Source organism: Silurus aristotelis (assembly GCF_946808225.1).
Source record: "Silurus aristotelis genome assembly, chromosome: 17".
NCBI classification, from domain to species: Eukaryota; Metazoa; Chordata; class Actinopteri; order Siluriformes; family Siluridae; genus Silurus; species Silurus aristotelis.
Window position 1 is genome coordinate 19,836,230 of NC_139590.1, and position 17,962 is coordinate 19,854,191.

A 17,962-nucleotide genomic window follows, 5' to 3' on the forward strand; every position below is an offset into this window, starting at 1 on the left:
ATTTGGTTCAATGCATTGCAAAAAAAAAAAAATTATTTATATCTGTCATGCCATACTAAAAAAAAGATAGCATTTTTGCGTAAAAAAAAAAAATCTTATCAGACCAAATCGAGCAAATGAATCCTGACAGCTCAGGGTGACATTCTGCCTCTCCGCGTGCGGCCGCTATCCAATCAGAGCGCCGTGGGGGTGGGGCGGGGGTTATACCGGAGAAGGGGTGGGAAGTGAAATAACGCATTGAGAGCAGCACGAAGACTCATTCAACGCAAAGATGGCGGCCCGGGTAAGACACAGAGCCTCACCTCACAATATTACACCTCATCAGTGTGTGGGGTAAAACCGGTTTGCAGAAATGTATCGAGTCTGAGTGCGCGCGTGGGTGCGTGCGGGTGCGACGGGAAGGTCAGACGTGAGCGCGCGGATGCAAAGGCGCAAGACGAGTTGTTCTGGAAGTGCGGCTCCTGACGGCACATAGCAGCTTTAATCGCAAAAACGACCTTATAATATGTTGTCACTTGGGTGTTTTCTTGATCTTTACGTTTAATGCGTGTGTATGTGCGTGTGTAAGTGCGTGTGTGCGCGTGTCCATCCGCAGCCTAAATCAGGCGATGCTGATGCGTTACCGTCGCGCGCTCGCTTGCCATTTTGTGCTGATCACGTCACGTGCCGGGGATAATTAATTATGAAAAATTCTTAATCAATTATTAATTCACAGCTCTGGGATTTGCTTTAGTCGCAATCCATGGCTCTGTCCCAAATCTAACGCCCTAAGCCTTATATGTCACCTATGCTGTATACTATCAACGGGATTGGGATACAACCTGAGTCAACAAATCCCTATTATGTAACCATGTCCTGCTGAACACTTCTGATGTGTGTGTTAAGTAACAAATCAGCATGTGTGTGTGTGTGTGTGTGTGTGTGTGTGTGTGTGTGTGTATGAGTGTTATTTGGATGTCACCATCACACACACACACACACACACACACACACACACACACAAAATCAACGCCTTAATTTCTGGAAGGATCTACATTCTGATTGTAAAATTACATCTTTTCATTACAGTGAGCAATTTCAGTGTGTGGGATCTCAATAAAATCGTCTCGAACTAGCCGTATTCTCCAACACACGTTTTTCTCTGACGAAAGACACACGATCAATAGAAAATGTGTACGTTTTCGTTACGTCATTGGTAAACGTAATATGTAATCCCTTAAACTGGTTTGTTGTTAAGGATGTTTGTCCAGTGACATGTTTTGTTTACATATCGCCATTGTCAATAGATTTTCTAAGAAAGAAAAAAAACTGACCCTATTGCAGAATTTTCATTGTCTGTCTTTGGAACTGCCATAGAACCATTGAATTGCATATTCTAGTTTATTCGTGATGCTCAGATGCGACAGATTTAATCATTTAAGCATTCAAACTCACACTCCGTTCCACCGCTACACACTTCACTGATGAAGTAATATTGTAAGAAAGAATTCCTATTTAGTTGTATTTCCACACTTCACCACTAGAGGCAGACATACAGTTTACCAAACCATGACAAGCTACCCTTGACATCACAGTGCACCGTCCTCCATCAAGAGTATAAAAGGCCAAAACACCGAGCAGCAGTCATTATTGACCAGTGGCCATTCGACATCGTGCAACCTGTCACTCAGCACTGACCATTCAGCAGTGGCCTCTCAGCATGCATTCTGCATCAACTGAACAGCAACGAACAGAAAATAGCAAGAATCACCTTATATACGATCTATCCTAAACCCAGTAAAGTTAAGTGTTCGGAATCCTGTACCATGTTTTTACTGACGCGCTGGGGCGAGTACAATCCCCTGATCAGCGCACACCAGAGAGTGAAAATCCTTATATGGTCCTTCAAACTAGAGAGAAAAACTTCCTAACATTTAATATTGTATTTAATAAGTAATGATGGAACACAGCAATCGATTTTTTTCTTTCCCCATGCACGTTCGTGGGTTCTTGGATTTGTTCAGTTTCTCACCACTGCAGTTCGGACACCGACAAGGAGCTCTGAACATCACAACACTCGCTCCAACCCCGTCACCAAATACAAGATAAACGTCGTCCACGTTGTACGACTAACTTTTTACGTAAAGGAAGTAATTATAGGCATCGATAAGTTTTTATCATTTCTCTCGTGTAGACGCACTTTGTCCCAACCGAATAATAATACGTGTCTGTATACGTTTACATTTAATGTTAAAACATTGAATGTTCTGAGTGAAACGTTGCCACCTCAATGTCTGAATTAAGGGGTCCTCTAATTCCATAATCTATTTTTGAGCTTTTAATAATATCTGTTCTGTTTTAGCTGAAAAGTTCGTGATTTTTCTTTTTTGTCATTTTGACAGCTCAACGCTTTCAAAAAAAGCGCCACCGTAAATGCTTCAGCACAAGACATGCGCAGTATCATCACAAACAAAAACTCTACATTAATGGAGCTCGCTTTGTGCACAGAACAGTGTCATACCGATCAAAAAAAGCCATGAGTTCAAATTTCCAACACCTCAAAGCTGCCACTGTTGGGCCCATAAGCATGGCCCTCAATTCAATTACTCAGCTGTATCAATGAGACAATAGAAAGTAATGTAAATGTAAAAGAATATTCGAGGACTGGGTCGGATAAGATGAAATGTGCAGCCAATAGCGTGGAGAATGGATTTGATGGCACATGATAATGTTAGGATGAATATGTTGAGTATGGAGGTAAAATAGGAATGTTGTAATTGATGATCGAGCAGAGTATAGAGTATATACTGTAGAGTTAATGTATGTAAAGCTGATTGTATTTAATAAGGCAGAATGAGGTATAAAGCTTAGAGGTTGGAGTATGGAGGTGACCGGATGGAGTGTGAAAAAGATAATGTGGAGTATAGTGGTGTTAAATCAGAGCATGGTAGGTAGGAGTAGAAAGGGTAAATGGTTGTCGTGATATGGCCCTGTTAGGCTGCAGAACCAGGACGGTTAATGGAGAGGTTGGCTGTTTGCCATTACTGCAGTACTTCTCTCTTCTGGGATTTCAAGCATTTATGCCTTAATGATTTTCCTCTCCATCAGTTTACAAAATACGCCTCCATCCGACTTGTCCTGGAGCCACACCAGCATTGTTTTGGCTTTAAGATTTGTGCTGCTGTAGTAGTTCTACCCCAGTTGAACTACCCCAGTCTGGAGCAGGACTTCTCTGTATTTCATACTTTATATTCAATCCTGACTAGTCTCCATAACCCTACCTTTGAGAAGCACCCTCCAAAGCATGATGCTTCTACCACCATGCTTCACTATAGAGATGCTATTAACATGATGATGAGCAAAACTGGGCATTTGCCAGACAAAGCACTTGATGGTCAGCCCAAAGAGTTACATTTTAGATCTGAAGACAATCAAGCAAACATCTAAGTTCAGTTTGGAGTAGCTTGGGATCTGGAACTTTGGGTTTGGGGTCCTTTGAGCAGTATTTAATTAATATAATCCATATTGCAATTACAGGAGGCTGTATTAATAAATAAAAAAGGGAGTACTTTGCCTTTGCTCTCTGGACAGGAAGGATGATATACAAAGCCCCCCCAAGCAAAGAGGAAAACGCACATTTTAGCTGTCACCCTCCCAAGTTGTCATATGATAGGGTGGTGAACAAACTGGGAAGAAAATGTGTCTTCACATAGTGCCTACCTCCTAGTTGTATTTGTATCTAAGATTCTGTTATATCCCCAGCTTACATAGCAACAAAATTGTGCAGCAGTGTGCCATAGAGGATATAGGGTGTGGTTTTGGACAAAGCATCAGACCTGATGTTAATTAATATGAGCCCTTTTTTACTTGTTGTATTACTATTCAATAGAGTTAATCACAGTGTGAAAGTGATGAAATTGTGGTTTAATTACAAAAAACCGAGACAACTTTCTCACCTCTCCATCATTCCTTTTTCTTTGTGTCTCTCTCAGACGATGCAGGCGGCGCGATGCCCCACTGACGAGCTGTCGCTGACAAACTGTGCAGTGGTGAGTGAGAAGGATCTGCAGTCTGGACAGTAAGTATTACTGCAATATAACATACCACATTATTATAACACAAGACTGGTATAATATTATGGACTGAAGAAAGTATAATTGACTAATTGTGGGCAGCACCATGATGATCCTGAATTTACATTTATGCATTTTTTCATGCAAGATCTCCATATATGTGGAATAGTTAGAACAATAAACAAAAATTATCAACCGATGTATGTGCATAGTGCCAAGGTGTATACCCAGGCCTGTTTTGGTATCTGCAAAAGATGACTGAATGATCAAGTGTATCATTTTCCTCTTTCTGCAGGCATGTGACTGTCAAAACAACTCCAAACCACAAGTTTGTTTTCACAGCGAAGGTTCATCACACGGTCACACCCGGGACTATAGCATTCAGCCTGCCACAAGTATGCAAACACACAAACATATTTCCTACAAAATACTCAAATCCACTGGATTCGGGCTCACAAGAGGTCAACACTTTACTATTGAGCCACTCAAGAGGCCTAGAAAGGCATTCATTTTACAATTTACCTCAAGGGCTTATCAGCCATTTTAATCATGGCTCTGTTCTTCACTTTTTTATTAACTCTTATGTGTTGAATGTGTTGATCCATGAAGAGTTCTAATCTCATAATACAAAACCTGCTATAATAGTTGAAACGATACAGTGGTACTTTTCAAATGACACTATATGGACAAAAAAATTTGGCGAGTAACTTCCCGAAATTTGACTCAAGCAGCTGCGTAACCCGAATCTAAATACGAGTAACTTTCCTCACAACAACTTGTGCTGTCAAATTCTTATGTTTATATAAAAGTTACAGGTACTTACATTGCACTTTATCTCTCTGACAGAGGAAATGGGCCGGACTCTCCATTGGGCAGGAAGTGGACGGTACGCATAATTCGAATGTTAACAATACTTAATAATAAGAATCGAATAATTCTGTGCACTTTATATGTAGTGATTATTGTGAAAATTTTTTCTTTATTTTAGTAATAAATTATACATTTGACAAATCAAAGCAGTGTATCGGTGCAATGATGATCGAGATCGACTTCCTGCAAAAGAAAAGCACCGACTCATCACCGTACGATTCCGATAAAATGGCGAGCGAATTCATTCAGCAGTTCAATAACCAGGCCTTCAGCGTGGGGCAACAGGTACAAAATGTTTTATATAGTACATTTATTACTTTATGTCATCAATTATTAATATTATATTTATGTAGCATTATTAGGTAACAAAAATTATGGTCAAATTATGGTCAAACAGATTTTGAGAACACAAATATTTTACAGCAAAAAATAGTGCTTTTCGAATTCTTTTGTTTATATAGTTATTTTAATTGGCACCATGCATTATTAGGTCAGCTTTCAGACTTTAGTTTCATTGTTTGGGTGAGAAATGGGTATCATTTAGACATAATTTCACATTCTGCGTAGAAGTTTATGCTCTAACCTAAAAAAAAAGTAATATAGAAACCATGATGTGAGCATGAAGGACTGTGGAAACAAGAACAAGCATGGAAAGACAAACAAGTCTGGCGAGACAAAGAGTGTGTTGAAACGTGAGACTGTATACGAGCGTAAATGAACAGTGAATGTGAATCAGTGATGTGGCATGTGATGGTCTCTGTCCGTAATCCTGACAAAAAAAAAGCAGGCAAAACAAAGGCGGATAGGACTAGGGGGAGAAAATGAAGTAAAATTGTAATCAACATGAAAACATCTTTTAAATTTTAACCACACAGGAGTATAAACATGAAGAAGATGCAATAATGAGAAGCATTAATGGGAACAGAACTCATAAGCAGAGCGTAATCAGAGCAGGCCTTTTAGCCCAGATCAATATAGCAACAATTATCAAGGGCATGTTAACCAACCCCAGCCACTCTCAGTGCCGGTCCCAAGCCCGGATAAATGGGGAGGGTTGCGTTAGGAAGGGCATCCAGCGTAAAAACATGTGCCAAATCAAACGTGCAGAGGATCCGCTGTGGCGAGTCCTAACGGGAGAAGCCGAAAGAAAGTTTATCAAGGGCATGTTGAATGCAAAAACCAGGAAATGAAACAGGAGGGGAAGTGACAGTAAATAATGGGTGCTTTTTTGGGGGGATTTACTGTAAATTAGCTGCATTTAGGAAAAAATAAGTTCAAAAAATATGTTATTTATTATTATTATTATCATTATTACTACAGAAATTTAAATGCTAAAGGTGCCTTAACTAACATTATTCACTGCAATTTTAACAAATCATTAATGCAACTTTGGCATGTATTAATACATGTTAACAAAGTTACTCATGTTTTCATATATATTTACTAAAATCATGTGAATTTCAATCAGTATATACACACTAAACTATATGGACAAAAGTTATGGAACACGGCTGTGGGAAAGGTTTCCTATTCAGTTGTGTTTCCACGCTTCACCACTAGAGGCAGACATGCAGTTTACCAAGCAAAGACAAGCTACCAATGACATCACACCGTCCTCCATCAAGAGTATAGAAGGCCAGAACACCGAGCAGCAGTCGTCATTGACCAGTGGCAGCAGTCGTCATAGACCAGTGGCCATCCGACATCGTGCAACCTGTCACTCAGCACTGACCATTCAGCGGTGGCCTTTCAGCATGCATTCTGCATCACGCAACCTACTGAACAGCAACGAACAGAAGACAGCAAGAATCACCTCATATACGATCTATCCTATACCCAGTAAAGTCGAGTGTTCTGAATCCTGTGTTCCCCTGATCAGCGCACACCAGATAGTGAAAATCCTTATATGGTCCTTCGAGCTGGATAGCAAAACTCCCTAACACGACTTTTCCAGCCATATCAGACCATCAGGGAGGTGCCTGATTGGCCCCAAATATATTCTATACAAGGACAACAACCCCAAACACACACTTAATGATATTAAGAACTATTTTCAGCATAGAGAAGAACAAGGAGTCCTGATCTCAAAATCATTGAGTCTGTCTTGGAGTTCATGAAGAGACCGAGGGATTTGAGGCAGCCTACATCCACAGAAGATCTATACTTAGTTCTCAGGTGAAACAACCTACCTGTCAAGTTCCTTCTAAAAACTTAGAGAAATTGACTGTTTTGCCGGCGAAGGGTGGTGTAGGAAAGCCTTTTCCTTTGGATGTATTTCCATGCTTTACCACTAGAGGGAGATTTTACAGTTCACCATTCATGATAGGTTACCAGAGTGCACCGCTTGCCGCATAGTGCACAGCAGCTGGCATACAGCATGGTAAAACCGGTAAAACAGCAGCTGGCAGACGACAGCAAGCATCACACCACACACACACGGTCAAATCTATAAACCCAGAAACGTTTGACCGTTCTGAACCCTGTGCCGTGTTTTTACTGAAACACTGGGGCGAGTGCAATCTCCTGATCAAAGTACAGCAACCTTCTTTACAGGCGGTCACACCAAATATTGTTTTGGATATTTCTTTTGTTCATTAACTTTACATTTTGTTAATTGATCCAAATTAACTATTAACACATCTAATTTTAAAGCATCTTTACTTTACAGCATTTGAGCATTTCAGCAAGTGAAATAATGAGTGTTTGGAAACCTCATAGTAAACTATAATTTTTGCAGTTATTACTATCACAGCTACTTGAACATTATTGTATTTATGGTCAAGCATTACTGTCAGTATTGTATATGCTTACTCTGTGTGTGTGTGTGTGTAGTTGGTGTTTAGTTTTTGTGATAAACTCTTCGGCCTGATGGTGAAGGACATTGAGGCAATGGATGCAAGCATACTGAAGGGAGAGACAGCGACTGGAAAAAAACAAAAGGTGTACCTATCAGTCTACTCGTCTGTTTAGCGCACCTGTTAATTTAACTCTATATTACAGACAAATAAAATATTTCAAAACCTGACCATCAACCAAATTTAACCAGAAATGTTAACCAGCTACATTAGTATTTTTATTAAACCATAGGACCAACCTTGCTTGTTTAACTACAGCGCAATCCCTTTTTTAAAAATTTTTTCTTGTATCTGTACAGATTGAGATTGGTCTGTTAGTAGGAAACAGTCAGGTGATCTTTGAGAAAGCTGAGAGTTCCTCCCTTTCCCTTGTTGGTAAGTTTTGCTTTATGAAGACCGTTCACACGTGTGCTTGACCCTTATCCACTGAAAGATTTCCTTTTCCTTCAGGAAAAGCCAAAACCAAAGAGGCGCGTCAGACAATTATCAATCCCGACTGGAACTTTGAGCGCATGGGCATCGGCGGCTTGGATAAAGAGTTTTCGGACATCTTCCGAAGAGCATTCGCCTCACGAGTCTTTCCACCTGATATCGTGGAACAGATGGGTACAGCTTGTCTTACCATTACATCACAGGCCCAGCTGTAGATCCCCTCCTCACACACACTGTAGATGTGTTAGTAATGACTGTAGTGTGCTCTCTCTGACTTCCCTTCTCTGTAGGATGCAAGCATGTTAAAGGAATTCTCCTCTTCGGTCCTCCCGGTTGTGGTAAGACTCTGATGGCGAGACAGATCGGCAAGATGTTGAACGCCCGCGAGCCAAAAGTCGTGAACGGACCAGAGATTCTTAATAAATACGTTGGAGAGTCTGAGGCTAATATCAGGAAACTGTTTGCTGATGCTGAGGAGGAGCAAAAGAGGGTAGGAAACAAATACATACACAAACATGCCCACATTTACTCAGATGACATCCAAGGGTATATCAATACCATCTTTATGTTTCTTTCTGTCTGCGGTAGTTGGGTGCTAACAGCGGGCTGCACATTATCATTTTCGATGAGTTGGATGCCATCTGTAAGCAGCGTGGTACAGGAGCAAGCAGCACCGGGGTCCATGACACTGTGGTCAACCAGCTGCTGTCCAAAATTGATGGTGTGGAGCAACTCAACAATATCCTTGTTATAGGTAAACGACACTGCACTATAATATTTAACATTTTACAAGCACACTGATTTTATTGGATCGGTTTGTTGACCATTGTTTCTGTTGTTACTGTACAGGAATGACTAACAGACCTGATCTAATAGACGATGCGCTGATGAGACCTGGCAGGTTTGAAGTAAAAATGGAGATCGGTAAGATCTTTATAACTTTTTTTTTTTTTTTACCCATGTTGAATCACGGCAGTTAACTTTCCACTGTGGGGCAGAGAAACTTCTATGATTTTACATGTATTTTATCGACCAAATTCATACAAAGACACGGCTGAGACAAAAGACAAACTGATGCCACACAGTTGAAAGCACACAATTGCACACGGAGCCAAGGTGTGATATTTCAAAGCCAAAAGGTCACTCAGACCTCTGCACAGTTGTGTTTTCATTACCTGGCTAATAAGGAGAAACAGCAATGACTGAATAGCATGTCCCACCCGAGGTGTTTGATCGACTCATTGATGATGACAAAGCAGAGATACAAAATAAATTTTGCTTTTTAAATACGGCAGGACCATGTTCAAATACAGTAAATTTGACATTTGACAATTTTGCTGTTGAATTTGAATTCTTTCGCACCCCCCTTCCGTACTTCGGTCATATCATTCTACTCACCTTGTCTCGTTCTCTCGTCCCTGCAGGTCTGCCAGACGAGAAGGGTCGTCTCCAGATCCTCAGCATTCACACGGCTAAAATGCGCGAGTTTAAACTGCTAGCAATGGACGTAAATCTGAAGGAACTGGCAACTGAAACAAAGAACTACAGTGGTGCTGAGCTTGAGGGATTAGTGAGAGCTGCCCAATCGACCGCCATGAACCGGCACATCAAGGTTAGCATGATAGTCTCAATGAGGACTAAAACATGCTATAAAAAGCTACCCAAGTGTTTCTCCTTCTATAATTGCAAACATTTGCCTACACCAGTATGTTGATTATGGACAATCGACATAGGGGTTCCCATTTATCTATTTATAGTCATCACCATTTATAGTAGGTCACTCACATTATAGAAGATATAACGTCATTCTCTCACCAGCCTCTCTGTTCTTCCACTTTTCTTCATTTTTAAAAGTCTTTCTATGGGCTGATACGAACCCCTGACACTGCAGACTCCTTCTAAAAATTGCTAAAACATCTTACAGAAAAAAAGTACCAAATCAACAATCACACATTAAAAAAAAAATATTTTTGTAATTGTATAAAAAAAAGTAAAGTATTATACATTTTCTGTGCACTGTTCATTGCTATGTCTGTTTCTTTAATGTCCAAACTAAATATCTGCCTAGCAACTGGACAATATCTTTTTTCAAAATTTCCTGTCATTAAAACATGTGCAATAACCCATAACGATACGTGCAGTGATTCTGGTCCATGTTATTCCTAAGGTAATTACACAGCAGTTGGGGCTGTGTTTATGCCAAAGCTGTAATGTATGTGGATCTTTCACAGTGACCTATAGGTTTATTGAGTATATAAACTCTCTCGTGTGTGTGTTTAGGCCACGACCACTGTGGAAGTAGACCTGGAGAAAGCCGAGAAGCTGCAGGTGTGCAGAGACGATTTTATGGGATCGCTAAACAACGACATCAAACCTGTGAGTAGAACGTGGAATTACGATTTTGGCAAATCCGCGTCTGTTTTTCCTTTCCTGAATAGCTTTCAACAGTTTTTGTGATGTTGAGATTGTTCGTTTCAGGCGTTTGGTACGAATCAGGAGGACTACGCGAGTTACATTATGAACGGTATCATTAAATGGGGCGATCCGGTGAGTCACATTCTGGATGACGGAGAGCTGCTCGTTCAACAAACCAAGAACAGCGACAGAACTCCGCTGGTGGCTGTGCTGCTCGAAGGTCTGGATAGATGACAAATATATTATTAAAGTTTTTATTTAGAGATATTAAAAAAAAAGGTGTATGATGATAAGACTCCAGTACAATCAAGCAAATAGTTAAGTGGTGAAGTTTCTGTTCATCACATCATAGCAATTTTTCCTTTTTCTGTATTTTTATTATTCATGTCAGAAGTCAGCCTTTGGTCTGATATGCTGATGACACGCGACAATTTTGCTAATACAGTAACAATGGCATTCAAGAGAACAGAAGATTTCCACCATCGTTCTCGCTCACCATTCTGTAGCAAGGTTCAATGTCATATTGAGAAATCCATTGTAGAAGAACACGAGACGTTGGTGCACACGCTAAACTCGGCGTTCCAATACGCATTTGCAAGTATTAGGTTGGCGTGTATTACAATGAAAGCCGAAACGCTATAATCCAGTCAGCCAAGCGGCAATGTGCGTATTATAGCAAACTGTGAAAACAGAAACCATAATACAGGAAAGGGTGAAAATAGCCTAAAATGTAGGTAAAAGAATGCTACAAGAAGTCATTTCACACTATAAATTATAAATATATTTATACAAAGTATTTAGGGTGGATTTTTTTTTTCTTTTTATTAAGACTTACTGTAAACATCTTTAAATATTTGCTTTTAAATCTTTATTCACTCTTATACCCAATGTAATCTCCTCTGTAAATTTTGGAGCCTGATGTGATGCACTGTTCAGGTGTACTTCAGGTGTATTCATGCTTTATCTTTAATTCTGAGACTCTGTTTTAGACATGCCAGGCACAACATCTCAAGACTACTAACAGCGATGGGCGCGTTTTGTGTTTTGTGTGTGTTGCTCTTCAGGTCCTCCTCACAGTGGGAAAACAGCGCTAGCTGCGAAAATCTCTGAGGATTCGCAGTTCCCCTTCATTAAGATCTGCAGCCCTGACAAAATGATTGGCTACTCTGAGATTTCGAAATGTCAAGCAATCAAAAAGGTCTGCCATCATCGGAAATATATGTCTTGTCTTTTCATTGTGGCACCTGTTACTGGGTGGGATTTATTACGCAGCAAGAGACATTTTGTCCTAAAAGTTGATGTGTTAGAAGCAGGAAAAACGAGTGGAAGAACATGAGCGAGTTTGACAAGGGCCAGATTGTGATGTCTAGACGATTGGCTCAGTGCATCTCTAAAACTGCACCTCTTGTGGGATGTTCCCAGTCTGCCATGGCCAGTATCTATCAAAAGTGGTCCAAGGAAGGCTGAAGGAGTAAATGCTGTTAATGCTCGACGGGTCTGGTGGTCATAATGTTATGCCTGATGGATGTAGACTCCTTAAACAAGGAGGTGAAAGAATGAGAAAGAAAGGGGAAAGGAAAATTAGAATATAGGCGTGAACTTGAGATAAAAAGCAAAGGCTGTAGTTGAGAATCAATTCTGAAAAAGAAATATGGTTAGAAGTAAAAAAAAAAATCTGTAAGTCTGACCCAAGTAACACACTGTTAACACTATTGGTCTCATCTTATACAACCTCATGTATGTGTATGTGTTTTACAATACAGATTTTTGATGATGCTTATAAGTCGCAGCTCAGCTGTGTGGTCGTGGACGACATTGAGCGCCTGCTGGGTGAGTCTCACACACACTCTCTGGGTCAGTCTTTACATTTTTTATTGCAAAAAAATTTCAAAAAGAGAAAGAAAAAACAGCATCACTAATTATCCACAGATTACGTCCCCATTGGCCCGAGATTCTCTAACCTCGTCCTCCAAGCGCTGCTGGTTTTACTAAAGAAAGCACCGCCTCATGTATGTACAATCACACCTCTCTGTAATATACAGTGAGGAAAATAAGTATTTGAACACCCTGCTATTTTGCAAGTTCTCCCACTTAGAAATCATGGAGGGGTCTGAAATTGTCATTGTAGGTGCATGTCCACTGTGAGAGACATAATCTAAAAAAAAAAATCCAGAAATCACAATATATGATTTTTAAACTATTTATTTGTATGATACAGCTGCAAATAAGTATTTGGACACCTAAGAAAGTCAATGTTAATATTTGGTACAGTAGCCTTTGTTTGCAATTACAGAGGTCAAACATTTCCTGTAGTTTTTCACCAGGTTTGCACACACTGCAGGTGGGATTTTGGCCCACTCCTCCACACAGATCTTCTCTAGATCAGTCAGGTTTCTGGCCTGTCGCTTAGAAACACGAAGTTTGAGCTCCCTCCAAAGATTCTCTATTGGGTTTAAGTCTGGAGACTGGCTAGGCCATGCCAGAACTTTGATATGCTTCTTACAGAGCCACTCCTTGGTTATCCTGGCTGTGTGCTTCGGGTCATTGTCATGTTGGAAGACCCAGCCTCGACCCATCTTCAATGCTCTAACTGAGGGAAGGAGGTTGTTCCCCAAAATCTCGCAATACATGGCCCCGGTCATCCTCTCCTCAATACAGTGCAGTCGCCCTGTCCCATGTGCAGAAAAACACCCCCAAAGCATGATGCTACCACCCCCATGCTTCACAGTAGGGATGGTGTTCTTGGGATGGTACTCATCATTCTTCTTCCTCCAAACACGTTTAGAGGAATTATGACCCAAAAGTTCTATTTTGGTCTCATCTGACCACATGACTTTCTCCCATGATTCCTCTGGATCATCCAAATGGTCATTCTCAAACCTAAGACGTGCCTGGACATGTGCTGGTTTAAGCAGGGGAACCTTCCGTGCCATGCATGATTTCAAACCATGACGTCTTAGTGTATTACCAACAGTAACCTTGGAAACGGTGGTCCCAGCTCTTTTCAGGTCATTGACCAGCTCCTCCCGTGTAGTTCTGGGCTGATTTCTCACCTTCCTTAGGATCATTGCGACCCCACGAGGTGAGATCTTGCATGGAGCTCCAGTCCGAGGGAGATTGACAGTCATGTTTAGCTTCTTCCATTTTCTAATGATTGTTCCAACAGTGGACCTTTTTTCACCAAGCTGCTTGGCAATTTCCCCGTAGCCCTTTCCAGCCTTGTGGAGGTGTAAAATTGTGTCTCTAGTGTCTTTGGACAGCTCTTTGGTCTTGGCCATGTTAGTAGTTGGATTCTTACTGATTGTATGGGGTGGACAGGTGTCTTTATGCAGCTAACGACCTCAAACAGGTGCATCTAATTTAGGATAATAAATGTAGTGGAGGTGGACATTTTAAAGGCAGACTAACAGGTCTTTGAGGGTCAGAATTCTAGCTGATAGACAGGTGTTCAAATACTTATTTGCAGCTGTATCATACAAATAAATAGTTTAAAAATCATATATTGTGATTTCTGGATTTTTTTTTTTTTAGATTATGTCCCTCACAGTGGACATGCACCTACGATGACAATTTCAGACCCCTCCATGATTTCTAAGTGGGAGAACTTGCAAAATAGCAGGGTGTTCAAATACTTATTTTCCTCACTGTATATATCGTGTACGTTTGAATAGTGTGTGTCTAACACAGATGTCCGTGTAATTAACGTCCGCAGGGCCGCAAGCTGCTGATCATTGGCACCACAAGTCGTAAAGACGTCCTGCAGGAGATGGAGATGCTCGACGCCTTCAGCACCACCATACACATCCCTAACATCAACACCGGGGAACACCTGGTGGAGGCGCTAGAGGTCTTTAACTATCCCACTTTATAATAAGTTGCGCTCTGGGTGGGAGGGATGTGAAAGAAACGGTTGAGGGCATGTACACCAAAGAAAGCAAGTGTATCAGGTTGCATGAAAACACAAGAAAAATACAGTGGTTTCTTCTACTAGATGAAGAACGTAGGAGATTATATGCAATAGCAAGAAATCGGTTAGTGGGGAAGAACCGGTTAACAAGAGTTAACACGTTTTTTTTTAACCTACGTGTGTAGTTGTTGGGCAGCTTCACGGACGCAGAGAGAGCGACTATCGCCCGGGATGTCAAAGGAAAGCGAGTGTGGATTGGAATTAAGAAACTTCTCATGCTTATCGAGATGTCACTGCAGGTAAGATCATGTCATTCATAAACCTTTCATCAACTTCAGTCCATGAATATCAGACACGCAAACCCTGCATGCTATAGAGTGTGACTGAAAATACACTTGTGTTCATGTGCAGATGGATCCGGCGTATCGTGTCAGCAAATTCCTCACTCTGCTGCGGGCTGAGGGAGCGTGAGTATTTCTTGAGATATATTTATATATAATCTTCTACAGTGTGACATTAGAAGCTGAAGAAATAATGTCACTCCCACAGGGTGGTACAAAAGTCAAATAATGAGGAACCCTAAGGTGCAATCAGCGATGCAATTCATTGTTCAATAGGGTCAGAGATCTATAGCAGGCTACTGGAGATCTTCCACTCCAAACCATATCTTTATAGAGCTGGTCATGCTGGAACAGGTTTGGTCCTCCTAATTTAGGTAAAGGGAACATTTCCAAAGATATCCTATACATCATGTTTTACTGCATTTCGGGGAAGAACCACATGTGTGTGGAAAAGGCAGGTGTCCCAATACTTTTTGTGTTTTATAAAAAATGTTTGCTATTAGGTGAATCGTCGTCCACAATCCCGTTTTTTGTCTTTTTATTTTTCGCGTAAGGATTGTTTAGCTGTTTCTGGCTCAGACATTAGCTCTGCCTCAAAGAAGTATGCCTAGTGACAGAATGAATTCGACTGGTTCATGAGTGGAAAGCCTAGTCAGCATTTTTTATTCCATTTTATTGCTCCTTTAATTAAATTGTATTTATTTTTATTTGTGAACGTCTTAAATCATTAGGCTGGATGAGAGCGATCACATCCGAATTTAACATCTCCCTTGCTCTCTGGTAAGACTAATCACAAGCGAATCACAGAAGAGCTGTGCTTTTAGGAGTAGCTTTATTAGAAATAGTAATATTGGTGGGTTATAATCCAATTAGTTCCTTGTTGTGTGATAAATACTGAACGCTCGGAGCACTAACTGCAGTGCGGTTGAGTAGCTGATTGGCAATCAAATTAGAGTGCACATCAGTTTAGCTCCGAAGTGTTATTCCTTTAGATTAAGTATAAATTACTCACAATTTTATATATTTTTATTACCTTCTGCAATCATCTCTGTCCCTGGGTGGTTGCTGCCTTATTAGAACGTCCATCCAGCAATCATTGAGCTCCACTCTTTCTCATTAGCACAGCACAGGCTGACGGCTGCTGCATGGTCTTCCTGTAATGGCTGCACAACACAACTACGAGATATAGTGAAGGAAATATGAAGTTAAATTTAATGTAAAAATTATTTGCTTGTGTCAGTCAGGAAGGTCTACCTGCAGTCACTGGGGCTTATACCCCAGTTAGCCAGTGTTTATGCAGTACAGATAAGGTATTCAAAATACCACCATATTTTTAAGACTGTACCCGCCGACCTACACCCATTACGCTTAGCAGTCAGTTGTGTTTAAGTGTTTGATCATAACGTTACCCCCCCCCCCAAAAAAAAACAAAAAAACAACAACAACACAGCAGATACTTACTGACAGTCTGTGCAAGTCCCGCCCCTTCCCTCTATTTCAGACTGGTAACGCTTTTGCCACAACCCTGATACTGATAGAATCAACAATAGCATCCCAAAAATTTTATTCCACTTACACCTAAGAAATTTTCCAACACGTACATTTTTAGGTATTACAGAATGACAATGTGTTGAACTAATTTAAATACCTTCCTCAAGACAGAGAAATTGTATATAAACAGAGGGGCTCACACTAAATGACCATTTCTCTCTTTTTCTTCAGAGATCGCAGCTTCTAAGAGTTCGAAGTGGAGCTCCGACTTGCTGTACACCCCTTCAACGTTACCCCCCTTTTCAAACACACACACCATTGTGTGTGTGTGTGTAGCGTCTTGTGCTTCGTGAGCTGCTGTTTTAAATATTTAATACAGTACATAATAAAAAAAAAAAAAATGTACAAACCCCTCACTATACACAATATTCCGTATTGTGTGTGTGTGTGTGTGTGTGTGTGTGTGTGTAAATGTGTCATATTCATATATATTTATTGAGAGCCTCATGCAGGTGTATGATACGCGAGTACAATTTTAAATTCTGAGTGCGTTGTCTTGTTGTAACACACACACAGACGATGTCCTGTTATACTTATGACTATAAGTGTAGTGGGCTAAGTTGTGGTTTAGAGTTACACTGTGCTGTACGTGTGTGTGCGAGCGTGAGAGAGCGATTTAATCAGGATGAAAATGTTGAACGTGATAGAACGTTCTATATGACCGGAGCCGACTGACTGCGCCAGAGGCCTTTCGATTATGATCCAATCCGCAGAACGAGTCACAGAATTAAAAATGAAAACAGATGATCGGGTTAAATGTAAGAGTGCGAATTAGCAGAACTTTCCAGACTCTCTCTTCACCCCCTGCCGTGCACCAAATGTTTAATGTACATTAAAAAAGACTAAACAAAATCACAAATGTTTGCTAACACTTGTATCGTCTGTTACTGAAAGATTCATGTTTTAGGCCAGCTAGCTAATTTATAATCATTAGCTTTTAGCTAGATAGTGATGTTAACGCACTAGTTTTGGCTGAACTACACATCAGAGTTTATCAGCGCTAGGGCTTTTGTTTATTTATATCTGCATGATTTAGTTACCGATCTGCTCTCTGAACTATATTATAGATTATGGGACAAAACGCAGATCAAAATTTGTTCAGTTTGTGTGATGTGTGTACTGTGACTGGTGGTGTTAATGGGGGGGAAACATTCGATTAACTAATGGCTCATACACCCAGCTCAAACTCGTGTGTGTGTGTGTGTCTTTGAGGAGTGTCTCAAATAAAAATTGTCTCTCTCTAAATCCAGTGTGTGTGAGTGTGTATGGGGCTCGTTATGTTTTTCAGTGTGCATAAATATTTTATTAGTATTGATCATCAGCAATGAGTAATTTATTTGGCTTGTGTACTTTGCTCGGTGATTAGTGCTTGAAGTTTACAGATGTGATGTTCTGAATATTAATGATGTTTGTGAATATTAATGATGTGTTACTGCAATAAACACGCACAGACGAAAAGCATGACTCGACTCGCGTTACTGTGCAGATTAGGACGTCTCCAGATGCATTCTGGGAACGAATAACCTATCATCTCATGTA

The 17,962-nt window shown here is 40.5% G+C and overlaps 1 protein-coding gene across 1 annotated transcript; it reads left to right on the top strand.

The window, feature by feature from the left end:
- The first annotated feature begins 133 nt into the window (after positions 1–133).
- Positions 134–17,881, top strand: nsfa (N-ethylmaleimide-sensitive factor a). The gene is made up of 22 exons (XM_083566016.1): positions 134–283; positions 3,972–4,057; positions 4,348–4,447; positions 4,899–4,938; positions 5,041–5,207; positions 7,755–7,862; positions 8,077–8,152; positions 8,228–8,383; positions 8,500–8,699; positions 8,798–8,963; positions 9,059–9,133; positions 9,634–9,821; positions 10,490–10,585; positions 10,688–10,844; positions 11,689–11,822; positions 12,388–12,454; positions 12,554–12,633; positions 14,337–14,471; positions 14,717–14,830; positions 14,943–14,998; positions 16,595–17,089; positions 17,149–17,881. Exons 1-21 carry the CDS (start codon positions 272–274, stop codon positions 16,608–16,610), a joined length of 2,229 nt encoding a protein of 742 aa, XP_083422142.1. The 5' UTR covers positions 134–271; the 3' UTR covers positions 16,611–17,089; positions 17,149–17,881.
- Positions 17,882–17,962: the final 81 nt, after the last annotated feature.